The sequence below is a fragment of the Equus quagga genome, chromosome 2 (assembly GCF_021613505.1).
Source record: "Equus quagga isolate Etosha38 chromosome 2, UCLA_HA_Equagga_1.0, whole genome shotgun sequence".
Classification (NCBI taxonomy): domain Eukaryota; kingdom Metazoa; phylum Chordata; class Mammalia; order Perissodactyla; family Equidae; genus Equus; species Equus quagga.
This window is the reverse complement of record NC_060268.1, coordinates 1,520,050-1,535,785: the sequence shown is the minus strand read 5'-3', so window position 1 is coordinate 1,535,785 and position 15,736 is coordinate 1,520,050. Positions and strand designations below refer to the sequence as shown.

At 35.5% G+C, this 15,736-nt stretch overlaps 1 protein-coding gene across 1 annotated transcript in view; it reads right to left on the bottom strand.

Annotated features, from left to right (window-relative positions):
- MAP4K5 (mitogen-activated protein kinase kinase kinase kinase 5) overlaps window positions 1-15,736 on the bottom strand; it is a 107,800-nt gene that overhangs the window by 52,513 nt on the left and 39,551 nt on the right. The window contains exons 3-5 of the mRNA XM_046655084.1: window positions 9,415-9,505; window positions 8,847-8,911; window positions 6,041-6,096 (exon numbers count right to left, since the gene is read on the bottom strand). Of these exons, the coding sequence (XP_046511040.1) occupies window positions 6,041-6,096; window positions 8,847-8,911; window positions 9,415-9,505 (212 nt within the window). The remainder of the gene's footprint in view (window positions 1-6,040; window positions 6,097-8,846; window positions 8,912-9,414; window positions 9,506-15,736) is intronic.

Genomic DNA, 15,736 nt, shown 5'->3' with positions numbered 1-15,736 from the left:
TTAAGTAAATGGAATCATAAAGCGTATTCTTTTTTGTCTGGCTTCTTTCATTCACAATAATTTGAGATTTCTTGTTAATGTGTATACCAATAGTTCATTCTTCTTTCTTACTGAAGAGTGCTCCATTGTACAGACATGTCAGCACTTATTTATCCATTCACCTGTTGGTGGACATTTGGGTTGTTGGGCTGATTACAGTTTTTGGCTATTAGAAATAAAGCTCCTATGAAGATTCATATACAAGTCTTTGTAGGATTATTTCTCTCTTGGATAACTATCTAGCAGTATAATGGCTGGTGGTATAAGTTTAAACTTTTAGGCAACTGCAAAACTGTTTTACAAAGCAGCCATACCATTTTACACTGAAACCAGCCATGTGTAAAAGTTCCAGTTAACCCACACGCTCACCGACCTTTCTAAGGTCAGTCTTTCTAATTTTAGCCATTCCAATTGGTCTGTAGTAGTATCTCATTATGATTTTAATACACAGTTTCCTAATAACTAATGATGTCGAGCATGTTTTCCATGTCCTTATTTGTCATCCATATATCTTCTTTGGTGAAGTGTCTGTTCAAATCTTTTGTCCATTTGTTTACTAGTTTGTTGTTTCCTTATTATTGAGTTTGAGAGTTCTTTATGTACTCTGGAAATAAGTCCTTGATCCGATATATAATTTGCAAATATCTTATTCTAGCCTGCAGCTTCTCTTTTCATTTTCTTAACAGTGTCTCTTGAAGAGCAGAAGTTTTTAATTTTGATGTATTTGAATTTACCAAGTTTTTCTTTTATAGACCACGCTTTTTGTGTTATGTCTGAAAAACCTTTGCTTAACTCAAGATTGCAAAATTTTCTCCTATGTTTTCTTCTAGAAGTTCTAGTTTTAGGTTTTACATTTAGGTCTATGATTAATTTTGAGTTAATTTTTACAAACAGTATGAGTATGGCTCGAGGTTCATTTGTTTACATAAGGATATCCAATTATTCCAGTACAGTTTATTGAAAAGCCTATCCTTTCTCAACTGAATTGTCTTTTCACTTTGTCAAAACTCAGTAGCCCGTATGTGTGTGGATTTAGTTCTGGTCTTTCTATTCTGTCCCACTGAACTACTTATCTTCCCTAATGTCAATATCACTATGTTTTGATTAGTGTAGTTTTATAAGTCTTGAAGTTGCTACTACTGGCCCTCAGATTCTGTTCTTTTTTGAAGTTGTTTGACTATTCTAGGTCCTTTATATTTCCGTAGGAATTTCAGAATCAGCCTGTCAATTTCTATAGGGAAAAAAAGCTTCCTTAGATTTTGGTTGGGATTGCACTGAATCAACAGGTCAAGCTGGGGAGAAGCGACATCTTAACTGTATTGAGTCTTCTGATCCATGAATACCGCATAGTTCTCCATTTATTTAGGTCTTCTTTAGTTTCTCTCAGGAGTTTTGTAGTTTTCAGTATGCAGGCGTTTATGCATCTTTCATCATACAAATCCCTAAGAATGTTATATTTTTTGTTATTATAAATGGGATTATTTTAACTTTTGATTGTCTGTTGCTAGTATATATAAATCCAATTGATTTTGTACATTGATCTTGAATCCTGCAACCTTTCTAGCCTTACTTATCAGTTCTAGTAGCTACTTCATAGATTCTATTCCAGTTTTTACATACATGATTGTGTGGTCTGTGAGTAAACACAGTCATACGTCTTAATTTCTAATCTGGATGCCTTTTCTTTCTTTCTTTCCTTCTTTTTTAAAGATTGGCCCTGAGCTAACATCTGTTGCCAATCTTCTTTTTCTCCTTCTGCTCCCCCAAACCCTGCCCCAGTACATAATTGTATATTCTAGTTGTAGGTCCTTCTGGTTCTGCTGTGTGGGATGCTGCCTCAGCATGGCTTGATGAGTGGTGCCATGTCTGCACCCAAGATCCGAACGGGAGAAACCCTGGGCTGCTGAGGCGGAGCATGTGAACTTAACCATACGGCCACGGGGCCGGCCCCTCATTTGTTCTTTTTGCCCTGGCTGAACCTCTAGCACAATGTTGAAAAGAAGTGGTGAGACCAGATATCCAGGCTTGTTTGACTGATCTTGGTGGGAAAGCACCTAGTCTTTTCCATTAAGTATGATTTAGCTGTAGGTTTTTCATAGTTGCTCTGTATCAGGTTGAATAAGTTCCTTTCTAGTCCCAGTATGCTTGGAAGTTTTACCAGGAATGAATGTTGCATTTTGCTAAGTGCTTTTTCTGTGTCTGTTTAGGTGTTCATGTGTTTTTTCTCTTTTTGTTTGCGAATATGGTCAGTTACTTGAAATGACTTTAGAAGTTAAATCAACATTGCATTCTAGCATAAACCCCACTTGTTCATGATGTATTATCTTTTTGTATACTGTTGGATTACCTTTGCTAATCTTTTATTTTCCTTTTTAATTTTTGCATCTACGTTTATGAAGGGTATTAGTCTATAGTTAGTTCTCTTCTAATACTGTCTGATTTTGGTTTCAGAGAAATGCTGACCCATAAAATCATTTGGGAGGTATTCTCTACTCTTCAATTTTCTAGAAGAGTTGTGTAGAATTGGCATTATTTTGTCCTTAAACGTCTGGTAGAATTTATCTATGCCATCATCTGGTTTGGAGTTTTCTTTGTGGGAATAGATATAGGATTATTTAGATAATGTCTAATTGAGCAAGCTTTTGTAGTTTGTGTCTCTCAAGGAAATTGTCCATTTTATCTAAGTTGCAGGCTTTATGGGCAAAAAGCTATTCATAATATTCCTTGGGTATTGAATATCCTTGTTATTCTTTTAATATTTGTAGATTCTGCCATAACATCCCCTCATTCATTCCTAATATTGGTAATTTGTGTCTTTTTATTTTTCCTGATCAATCTGGCTAGAAGTCTATCAATTTCATTGATCTTCTCAAAGAATCAGATTTCGGTTTCATTGATTTTTCTCATATTTTTCTGCTTTCTAGCTCATTGATTTCCACTCTGATCTTTATTATTTCCTTTCTCTGCTTACTCTGGGTTTAATTTGCTTATCTTTTTCTAGTTTCCTAAGGTGCAAATTGAGGATATTGATTTCACAGACCTTTTTTTAAAGGTAAACATTTAGTTCTAATAAAGGTGTTCTATAAACTTCCCTCTAAATACTGATTTAGCAGCATCCCAATTTTTTTTTTTAATTTTTTTGAGGTAGACTAGCCCTGAGCTAACATCTGCTGCCAATCCTTCTCTTTCTGCTGAGGAAGACTGGCCCTGAGCTAACATTCATGCCCATCTTCCTCTACTTTATATATGGGACGCCTGCCACAGTACGGCTTGACAAGCAGTATGTAGGTCCGCACCCAGGATCCGAACTGGCGAACCCTGGGCCGCTGAAGTGGAGAATGCGAACTTAACTGCTGCACCACCAGGCCAGCCCTAGCATCCCAAATTTTGATGTGTTATGTTTTCATTTCATTTGGTTCAAAACACTTTTCAGTTTCTCTCTTGATTTCTTCTTTGGCCCATGGGTTACTTAACAGTGTTATTTAATTTCCACATATTTGGAGATACTCCAGAAACATTGCTAATTGATTTCTAATTTAATTGCATTGTGGTCAGAGAACGTACTTTGTATAACTTAAGTCCTTTAAGTGCACTGAGATATACTTTCTGTCCCAGAACACGGTCTATCTTGGTAAATGCTCTGTGGCACCTGAAAAGCTCCTGTATCCCACTGATGTTGGACTAAAATGTCAGTTAGGTCAAGACGGTTGGTTGTATCATTCAAGTCTTCTATATCCTTGCTGATTTTCTCCATTTCTTCTGTAAAATTACAGTGAGAGGAATATAATTGTGCATTTGTCTATTTCTCCTTACAGTTCTATCAGTTTTTGCTCATATGTTTTGAAGTTGTGTTATTAGGGGCATAGACATTTAGGGTTATGTCTTTTGATGAAAAGATCTTCTTTAGTAAGAATCTTTGCTCTGAAGTCTACTTTTCGGATACTGATATTAACATGGCCATTCTGGCTATCTTGTGAATAGTTAGTATGCTATATCTTTTTCTTTTCTTTTCTTTTTGACCTATTTGTGTCTTTATAAAAGCATATTTCTTATAGCCAGCTCTGGTTGGGTCTTGCTTTCTTCTAGTCTGACAATCTCTGCCTTTTAAAAAGAAATTTTATTTAATAAAAAATTATATATATTTAAAGTGTATATGATGATTTGATATACATATGCATAGTGAAATGATTACTAGAGTCAAGCTAGTTAATATATCATCTCCTCACATAGATACCATTTTTTTTTGTGATGAGAGCACCTGATATCTACTCTCTTAGCATATTTCCAGTATTCAATACAGTATTAACTTTAGTCATCATGCTGTACATTAAAATCAGTCAATCTACATCACTGCAACTTTATACTTTTTGGTCAACATCTTCCCATTTCTCCCCCTACCCTCCAGCCCCTGGTAACCATTCTATTCTCTGCCTTGATGAGTTCAACTTTTTTAGATTCTACATATAAGTGAGATCATGCAGTATTTGTTTTTCTGTGCTTGGCTTATTTCACTTAGCATAATGTCCTCCAGGTTCATCCATGTTGTCACAAATTACAAGATATCTTTCCTTTTTTATGGCTGAATAATATTCCATTGTATGTCATATGGGTGGGTGTGTGTGTGTGTATATATATCACTTTCTTTATCCATTCATCTGTTGACAGATACCACATGTGGGAGTTTGTTAGCATAATAGAATCTTAAAATTGGAACTAATCTTGGAGGTCATTCCTTCCAAAGCCTCATTTTATACTTGGGGAACTAGAACCATAAACAATTATGGTCATGTACGAGGACCAGAATGCAAACTCAACTTTTTGTTTTATTTTTCACTTCCATTCAGTACTCTGCTCACTACTTAAAGAAGCAACGAACTGTGGAAGTTAAAATATAAAGAAAATTAATCTGTCAACAATTCTCTGCTCTGAGTGTATGATTAGCTTCATATCTTGTGTTGATATAAAAAAGCAGATTTCTAGATTATGTGGACATTAAAGAAATATACACATATTGGAGAAATTTACTTTCATATGTCTAACAAGATTTGGCATCATACGTCTTCTAAAGCATATGGAAACCAACTCTTTCTGAAATAACTAGAGCTTTCTCTTAAATCAGGTCAATCTCCCAATTTCTAAAATACGGAAGAATAACATACAGAACATCAATTTCACTTATAAACAAACCAAACAATCTAGGAAATGTAGGGAAAGAAGTATCAATTAACAACTACCAGTTGTAAATAACCAAAATAAAAAAAAATCATTACTATTTAATTCCTCCTCCTAATTTAAATGCCTTAAAGTATATAAACAAATGTGAATTGCTTTTTCTCAATGAGCAGTCTCTCAAGCACTGAAAAAATAAATTAGGAGAAATGCTACATACTGTATACCCCTACTGAAAATTCACAAGCAAATACTTTAACATACTAAAAGCTCTTACCAGTTCTGAAAAAAGAAGGAAGGAAACTTCTGCTTAATACAATGTTTACCAAGCCTATTAAAAGGGATTTTGCTATCAATGACACATATTAATATCACATAGAACTAGGGTTTCCAGATAACCTTCTGGGTTATTGTTATGCTAATTTATTCTAATTTTGGGAGAAATGGTAAAAGATCTCATGTTTTGTGAAAGAGAGATTCCTTTTACAGCCGTAAAACTCGAAGGGCAAGCTTAGACAACTTGTTGCAACTGAGAGGTCTGCTGACTCACTCATGAAAACCAATTCACACCTATGGCTTTCCTTAGCTTTGTAGCAACTGAGGGTCAAGAGTGACAAAGCAGAACACCAGACAGCACCACCATGTGTACCAGCATCAACTTAAATGAATTCTTGTGACTCATTCAGGAAATAACAGGCTTACAGGATTACAATATGAGGGGTAACAGAAAAATCCTTTGGTTTACTCCTTTTCTTTTGGACAGATCACCATTTTATAGTTTTCAACTGTGAAACTGGAACTGCCTTTCTATCTACATAAGCAAATGTAGTACCTGTAAAGTTTCTCTGCATACATAGGCTATTTGCAATTCTGATAATGGTCCAGTAACTAGAAAGAAAAAGAAGAGACCACACTGTTATACATTTGAATATAACAGATTAAAAACAGTCTACTTTAAAAATGACACACTATTATAAACCTTCTCATCATGAGCATATATTATTCTTGTAATCAGGAAACAAAAGAAAAAAGTAAAGTTGAGAATTGTAAAATGTATGTTAAAAATGGAAGATTTACTCCATAAAAACTTTGGTCAATGGAAATATTAAGCACCCACTATGTGCAAAGCACAGTACTAGGCATCACAGGATATCCTATGGAAAACAAGGGACATGATCCCAGTCCTAAACAGTTCTTCACAAATAAAGCCAGGAAATGAGATAAACACATATAAGTAACTACAGTTATATAGAGAAGTAAAGAACTATAAAGAGATTGATTATCGAAACCTACTGAAAGGCAACATATACTTTTTAAAGGTCAAGATATTATTTCTTCAGTATAATTCTTTATTATATCTATCAAAACAGGGAAGCTTGATCCAGTACCTTATCTAGGAATTTAAAAAGTAACCAGGTCCCTTCTGACAACCCGATCTCTCTCTATTATGAAATATAAAATCCTTCTGTAAGAACTCAACCAGAGGCTTTGGAAATACGCCTTCCAATACCATGAGAGGATGCCTGAAATCTGGGCTGCTGTTTCCTGACAGTGAACCTGAATCAGGTACTTACAAGCTTTCTTTATGTAAGAGAAATAGTCTACCGGATATTTTAATCATTGGCTCTCTACATCTACTCAGGAACATAAAATTTCAATTCTTAGTACCTAGTCACTTTATTAACAGTTTATTCAAGTGTAGACGCTCTTGATTACTATGCTATGTAGTATGCTATTTAGAGGGATGGATTTATCCATATTCTTGAGTTCTTACTCTGTAAAAGTGTGAAGGAATAAGAATTATAATTATTCTATAAAAACTCTTTATATCAATGATCATAATTCTTCATAAAATCATAGAAAAGAATTTTAAATAGAATGGCATAGAGCTGTTTTCTGCCAATAATTCCTTAAAATCAAGAACAGGGTAAAATAAAAGAGAACAGTCATTCCAGTATTGTATAATATGTAAGAGAATGAAAGACTACTATATAAAGGAATAAAACATTTTTCTCTTAAAAGAATGGGATTTGTTCTTGTTTTAAAAAAACTCTTTGTAATATCTTGTATATTTGCATTATTTTTGTAGTGTTAAATATTATTTTAAATAAAAGCAGACAGTGACCAGTCTGCTTTAGACATCAGTCATGACTTCTTTTTGTCATGAGTTATTTGCTGTGACAAAATTAGATAATTACTATATTTATTAGTTTATAATTAATATATCAATACATTTTCATTATAATTCAAAATTTTACTTCTAAGTCCCAGTTCTTTTCTCCTAGAAGTAATGACTTCTCAATTTTGTATGTATCCTTTCACTTTGTTATGCATTCAAATTCATATGAATACTTTTAAAAGCCTAATTTTAAAAAGTCTAAGTGTGATCAATTATGCTCTAAGTATTTTTTCATGATTCACTTTTCAATTTTTTTTTTTAAAGATTTTATTTTTTCCCTTTTTCTCCCCAAAGCCCCCCGGTACATAGTTGTATATTCTTCATTGTGGGTCCTTCTAGTTGTGGCCTGCGGGATGCCGCCTCAGCGTGGTTTGATGAGCAGTGCCATGTCTGCGCCCAGGATTCAAACCAACGAAACACTGGGCTGCCTGCAGCGGAGCGCGCAAACTTAACCACTCGGCCACGGGGCCAGCCCCTCACTTTTCAATTTAAAAGGAAGCCTTGGGGAAACATACCCAGATCAATATGAATGGAGCCACTCCATCTTTCTGAGTGCTGTACAAGACTAATATTATAGGTGTGGTGTAGTTGATTGATTGATTGACATTTTAAAAATTTGACCTCTACAAGCTACAAATACTATTTAAACTGGAATAGCACTTGTTTTTACATCTACTATGGTTGCATTTGTAAATTGCATGACAAATTTGATAAAGCTTTCAATAAAAAGATTTCAGCATAGAAATGTTTAAAAATACTTCCCATAATTCTTAATTATACAATGCACAGTTGCAATGGGAGTTTCACTATCCCATCTCCAATTAAATAAAGAAAATTATTTTATAAGGACCTATGCTTAGTCTCATAAATTTTAGAAATTCAGGAAATTGTCAACAACAAAACAAATTGGAAGCTAAACTGCAGAGCCAAAATGAAGACTATTCCTAAGTAGTATTATGAGGCAAAATCTAATTCAACTCAGACAACTGCCCAAATTAACAGAATGCTAAATAAAATGCTCCAAATGTTTCAAAATTACACATTTTTAACACAAAAATATTACAGCAACAACTAAACTGCTTTCCTAGTTAGGTTATTATTAAGATAGATATATGATTTCCTTTATGTGACAGTTACCCTTTGCATTTCAATTTTTATCTACAAGGAAGTTTAGACATTTCATTTGTAGATAAAATACTTTCCTAGAGACTACATCTAAAAAGTAAAATTTTGATTGTACAAAAACTCTTGGATCTTCTCAGTTCAGGCTGTAGCAAATTTAGCTGAATAACTAACAAAAAAGAAAATTTAGATTTCTTTTACACAGTACTCCAGGAGCAGAACAGAAGAATGTAAAACAGTATATCTACCTGTTAATAGCCCTGGTTAACTAGAAATGTCAAACAACAATCATTAAAGTCAAAGTCAATTTTAAAATATAAAATCAAATTAACGGTACCATGATAAATATCTTGAAGTGATCCGCCACCACAGTATTCCATACAAATCCACAGCTTTTCCCGACTAATATAAAAGAGAAAGAAGAGTATATTAGCCAGTAATCTGCAATCTGAAACACCCTGAGGCTTTCACTCCTGGCAGGCGCACCAGGGGCACCGAGGCTCAGGACTCAGGACTGGGGCGGGGCGGGGGTAGGGGGGTGGGGGGGACACGGATGACGTGATGCCTCCCGGCACACCAAGGCTCAAGCAGGTGACGGAAAGCATGTGAACTTCAGCTCTGTTCCCATCCTCAGTGGTTTAGGGTATGATCAGTTTTATAAGCTTAACTACTTCCTGGTGGTCATTCCTAAATTTCATTAAGGTGGCCAGATAAGGTATAACTGAATAAATGGAGGCGTCATTATTAATACAACAGGGGAGACAATAAGAAAACCTGAGAAATTTTAGAACTTTAGACAACATAATTTTTAAAATTTATACACACAACAGCACTTCATGAAAGAGATGGAGAGTGTCGCAAAAAAACCATAAATTAGAAAGAGAGAGCAGATGCTTTTTTTTTACCTGAGATAGCTCCCAAAGTAGGCAACAATGTTGCAATGTTTACATTCTTTAACCATAAATATTTCTTGTTGAATCAAAGAAAAATCATCTCCTGAAAAACAAAATGATAATAATTTGGTCATCATGTTACATTTTGAGTCTCTAAATATGAGAAGGAAGGAAAACTTTACAATAAATATTAGAGGAATTAGACAGTCTTAATACTTCAATGGAAATATAAACTGGTATATTCTTTCTAAAAAGCCAGAAGCCTTAAAAATGTAAAAAATCTTTGAACTCATAATTTCAGTTCAAAAATGATTTTCTTAAGGAGATGCTCACAGAGACAGATGCTCTCTATAGTGTGAATTAATAAAGAAAGAATGGTTAAATAACTTACAGTACAGTTACACATATTACAATATAGTTAAACGTGTTTTGATATGAAAATATGTTCATGGTATATTAAGTGAAAGGGGATATTTTATTTATATTATATAACTACACATGTATATAGAAAAAAAGTCTCAAAAAACGTACAATGTTTACATCTGGGTGGAAAAATTAAAAGTAATTTTGCTTTCTTCTTTTTGAGTTGTTTAACTAGAAAAAGTTAGATTACAATGAAATACTGGTTATTGTGAGAATACTGCCTAGAACGGTATCATCACCATCAAACTTGATGTAGCACAGAAACAGTCTGTCTTTCAGTAAAGGCGTTTATGAGGTAGGAAACGGCAGCACGTGTCCTGGGTAAAGCAGCACACTGCAGAAGCTAAGAGCTCGGCTCTGGAGGAGACACACCTGCATTCACATCCTGACTCAGCTGTGCACTGGCGAGGTAACCTCGGACAACTTAAGCCCTCTGAGCCACAGCTCCATCACTTAAGTAGCATCTGGATTCACTCCACCCATTCAGCTTCCTTACCGACCACTTGCCTAAACCTCCCCTGCATTTCAGTTACACGAAGTTGCCGGCCATTCTTGTAGCAGACTCGCAAGCTCCCTGTTTCTGTTTGTGTGAGTCCCTCAGTTGGGAACGTTGTGAGAAAGAGGAAATGTATGCGGTGTATTCAGTACACTGTTTGACACAAAATAAATGCAATAGCAATAGTGCTACATGCTGGAGATGAGAAAGACATAAACAAAAGCTGTCGTTGTAAGGACACCATGGTAAGATATTTCTCATGAGATGCTGTTTTGTAACGGTCTTCTGTGAAGCAACTTCAGGTTTGAAAGCACTGGTGTCCAGACAGGCTCTGGCTCTAACTTAAAGTCACCTTAGAAAAACAAACAAGGTCAAGAAGGAAAAACTCAGATATTGGGCCTTAGATAAATAAACAAATAAAATCATCATACAAATCAGAGATATTCTCCCTTTCGTATTTCCAACTTTCAATTCAGAGACAAAACAAACCTTAAAATATTTGTGCCATGCTATAAAACATCTTTTAAATGATAAATCATTACTGATGTGGTTTACACATATATTTAGTTTAGCTATTATACATCATTTTATTTATAATCATAAAGGCACTCTTTTCAATAGTCCCTTCTGGTAACCATTAATTGATGATTCAGTTAAAGGATTTAGTGTCAAGAATTCTAAAGAATTAGATAAGCCAAATAAGGGGATAATCTTCTAACAATAAAAATCTGAATAAAAATCTTTAAAGAAAATTTAGCTTTTATTTGTAAACTGTGAAAACGTGTATTACGTACATGGTTACATATACCTTAAACATAAGTGCACAACAGCAATATTTCACAATGAAAAATTTATTTCAGCATGCACCAGAGCTTCTACAGAGTGAGAAAAAAATTATTTCTTAATGTCTGCCAGTGGAAGGGGATCAAAGGAGATAATCCAAAATAGATGATGACCTCATGTTCTCATTATCAATTTAGGCAGAAGTAGGGAGTAACTCCCGAAGGTTACAGTAAAAGCCCGCCCACCCAGGTATAGAGGTTTCTTTGTCCCTTCACGGGCAGCAGCATACGGTTTCTCCTTTGATGCACTCCTCCACAGAGCCTTTGTCATTACAGCATTAAAACTGATTCTTTAGATGGCTAATTTCCAACAAGCTGGCTAGATTCTAGCCCATTTTCATTTTGTCAAGAAGTCCTGCATTACAAAGGAAAGAAGAGTAAAGAATCACCTTTGTTAATATATGCTACTGGATCCAATATACTCTTTAAGGGTTTCTTGCAATCAAATGAGCCCTAAAAAAATAGTACTTGATTAATAGTTAAATGATTAACAACAACATGTGCCTCAGATTTTAACAAAAAAGGAAAAAAAAGAAGGATATTAGGTATTAAAAATCTGGCTGTGGCAAAACGAAAGGCAGCCGTAAGATTCATCACACCTCTCCTTCAAATAATACGGTAGCGGATCATATATTTAATACTGAAATTATTAAACCAACCTCTGTAATTACACGGACAGGCTCAAAGAATGAGTGAGCCATAGTACGGAAGAGTCGTAGAGTTGCTTCTAACAACACTGGGCAGTTTGCAGCAGGAAAAGGACAATGCTCATTTCTAGAATGCCTGCCCCAAGGCACTCAGGGAAACAGTATCATTAAGAAGCCCTAAATCAAAATCAAAAGACAATCTCTGGGGGCTGGCCCCATGGCCGAGTGGTTAAGTTTGTGAGCTCCGCTGCAGGTGGGCCAAGGTTTCGTCAGTTCGAATCCTGGGCGCAGACACGGCACTGTCCATCACACCACGCTGAGGCGGCGTACCACAGGCCACAACTAGAAGGACCCACAATGAAGAATATACAGCTATGTACCAGGGCGCTTTGGGGAGAAAAAGGAAAATAATAAAACCTTAAAAAAAAAAAAGACAATCTCTGCAGTTGCTGAAACGTAACCCCAGCTGACTTTACAACTGCAACAGGTAAAAAATAGGATCCTGACAACTGGAATGGGAAGACTTGGGAGGAGGTCCGCTAACTCCCAGGCCCCTGGTAAAATACTTAGTACCGTGTCCCTCTTTCCAGCAAAAGAGGAACAATTAGCTTTGTTATTTCACTCCTTAATGAAGGTATGGGCTATAATTTAAGTTGCCAATAGAGCATGGACTAAAAAATACACAAAATCAGAGTAAGGAAGAGATTAAATCCAGAAAGAACTGCTGGTTTCCAGGGAGTATAGTCAAAAGCTAGAGCAGACTTTCTGGAAATCAATTTTATGGATGTCAGACCAAATAAGAACCAAACATAACAGACAGCTGAAACCAATGTTACACTCCTCACCTCTGAACTCTGCTATAATTTTTTGGACAGAATCCTCTGAACTGCACCAACTAATTTCTAGTACTACTCCTCTAGATCTGACATTTCTAAGCATTCCAGAAAAATGCTAAAAAATTATCCTGAGATAAAGAATAATCTTGGAATTTCAAAATCAACTTTCAAAAACATATCCCAGGGGCCGGCCCCGTGGCCGAGTAGTTAAGTTTATGCGCTCCGCTTTGGCGGCCCAGGGTTTTGCTGGTTCGGATCCTGAGCACGGACATGGCACTGCTCGTCAAGCCATGTTGAGGCAGCATCCCACATGCCACAACTACAGGGACCCACAACTAAGGATATACAAACTATGTACTGGGGGGATTTGGGGAGAAAAAAGCAGGGGAAAAACAAAGAAGATTGGCAACAGTTGTTAGCTCAGGTGCCAATCTTTAAAAAAAAACAAAACATATCACAAATAATCTCTCTCATACACACCTTCAAAAGCAGGCTAAAAAAAGAGGAACAGGCACTTCACAGTAAAGGAAATACAAATGTCAATAAACTTATAAAGGATGCTTGTCCTCAAATTAAAAAAATGCAAACCAAAGCTATTTTTCATTCAATCAGATTGACAAAAACCTCAAAGTTTGATAATATCCAGTTTGGAGACTACTGAGAAACACATTTTCAAATCCTGTTAGTGGAAATAGAAAGCTCATTATCCTTTGTGGAAGCCACTGGGCACGTCAATCAAACTTCAGAACACATATACCTGACAATACATACAAAGATGTTCACTGCAGCACTGACTGCAATAGCAAAAATGTGGACATAACCTAAATGTACATCAATTCGGGATTAGTTCACCAAAGTATGGTACAGCAATACAACGGAATACTCTGCAACTATTAACAAGAACAAATTATAGCAGTACATGCTGGCATAAAAAGACACTCAAACATTTGTTAAGTGAGGGGACAAAAAAAGAAGTCTATGGAGCAATATATAGAAAACGTCTGGAAAAAAACACAGAAAAACAGTTGTGGTTACTACTGTGAGTAGAATAAGGACATGTGGTCAGGAGAACTGATTTTCCACTTTGAATCATTCTGTGTTGGTGTAATTTTTTTTTTAACACTATGAACACTAACAAAACAGAGCAATCTAGTCTGATCATCTTTTTCTCTCCGCTAGGGCATTTAAATGTTCTACCTTCTAGTAATTATGGGAATATCTGGATACCCGATGACCTTGCATTTTCTGATTTCTGTTGGTTTCACCTTCTCTGTGCTGCTATTTTGTCCTTCCCTACTTTCTGCTGGATTGAGTTTCTGCTTTTTTGTTTGTTTTGTTTTTTTCCCTCCACTACCAGTTTGGAAATGACAGTCTCCATTTCTATTCTTTAGAAGTTACCCTAGAAATTTTAATGTGTGTACTTCCCTTGGTAAAGGTTACACATAACTCCTATCTCTGTCCTCCTCTCAAACAATACAACCTTAGAATGCTTTAACTCTTACCTCTTCCCAAGTCACATGCTGTGGTTGGTCAGAATTTTAGCTCTTTTCTAGAACCTCATAAAACATCATCTTATTATTTTTTATAGGTACATTTTCTTTTTTAAAGATTTACTCATATTTGCCACCTTCTTTTCTCTTCCTTCTGTTTTGCATCTCAGACTTACTATCTGAGATCACATTCCTTCTGATTGATGTTTATGTTTTACAACTTTCTTTAGTGATAGTCTATTGGTGCCAAATACTATTAGTTTCTGTCTGAAATGTCTTTATTGTGCCTTCATCTTTTTTTAAAAAGATATTTCCATTGGGTGTACCAGTGTAGGTTGATAGTCCATTTCTTTCAGCTCTTTGAAGATCTCCGCTGTCTTCCTCCTTCATTGTTTCGACAAGTCACTGATGGTCTTAAAAGTCCTTTCTTTGTGGTTAACGCCTTCCCTCTCTAGTTGGTTTGAATATCTTTTTGTCTTTAGTATTCTGCAGTTTCACTATGATATAAGCACATATGCATTTCTTTTATTTATTCTGGTTAGAATTCTCAAATATTTGGTGTTTTCTATCAGTTCTGGAAAAATTTCCAACACGAATGCTTCGCATATTGCCTTTGCCCAGTTTTATCCCTACTCTGATCAGATCTAGGTTAGATCTTTTCACTCCATCTTCTGTGTATTTTATATTGTATCACATTTATCATCTCTTTGCTTCTCTGTGCTGTATTTTGCATAGTTTCTTCATTTCCTCTTCAGCTATGTCTAACTTGTTACAACTATTGAATGTTAAATCTATAATTACTTTTCATTTCTAGAAGATCAGTTTAGTTATTTTTGAAATCTGCTAGTCCTTCTTTTAACACTTTATTAGTTTTTACTCATATTTTCAAAGCATTCTTTTATTTATCTAATCATATCAAACATAGAGCATATAATTTAAAAATCTCATGTCTTCATGGGTCTGTTCCGCTGCTGTTTCTGCTGGCTTTTGCTCATGGCACCTTAATTCCTCTGTCTTCTGGATTTTTGACCCTGAGCTCTTATTTCTTGGAACTTTATCTGTGGGAACTCTTTGAAGCTTGAGTTAAAGGTGAAAGACTACATTTGCTTCTGCTTGGTGGCTGGGTGTGCTACCCTAGGATACATCTGCAACTAAAAAACCAAGGTTTTAAAAGCTACACACATAGTGTGACTCCAATTCAGGACAAGCAATATTTTTTATAGTCCCTGGTTGGGGGATGGGCAAGTCTTTTCTGGTTCACTAGACAAAAAGCCCTGGGGTCCCAGGTTCTACAGGGTGTGACTCTTCACCTAGCACGGGTCTTAGACTTTGTCTCCTATCCCTTACGTCCCATGTGAAGGATGTAAAACGCAAATCGCAGTTTTATGTAGTTCAAAACCGTTTTCTCAGGATTTAAGCCAGCCTTAATGTCCCGCCTATTTCTCTAGGTTTTAGCATTTGATTATTCCTTACTTTCTTACAGATTATTCTTTACTTTCTTACAAGATATTCAATCTCTTTGTGTCTCAGTTTCCTCATCTACAAATGAGGAAATAATAAAATTGCAGAGAATTATTTTGAGAATTAAGTTAATATTTCT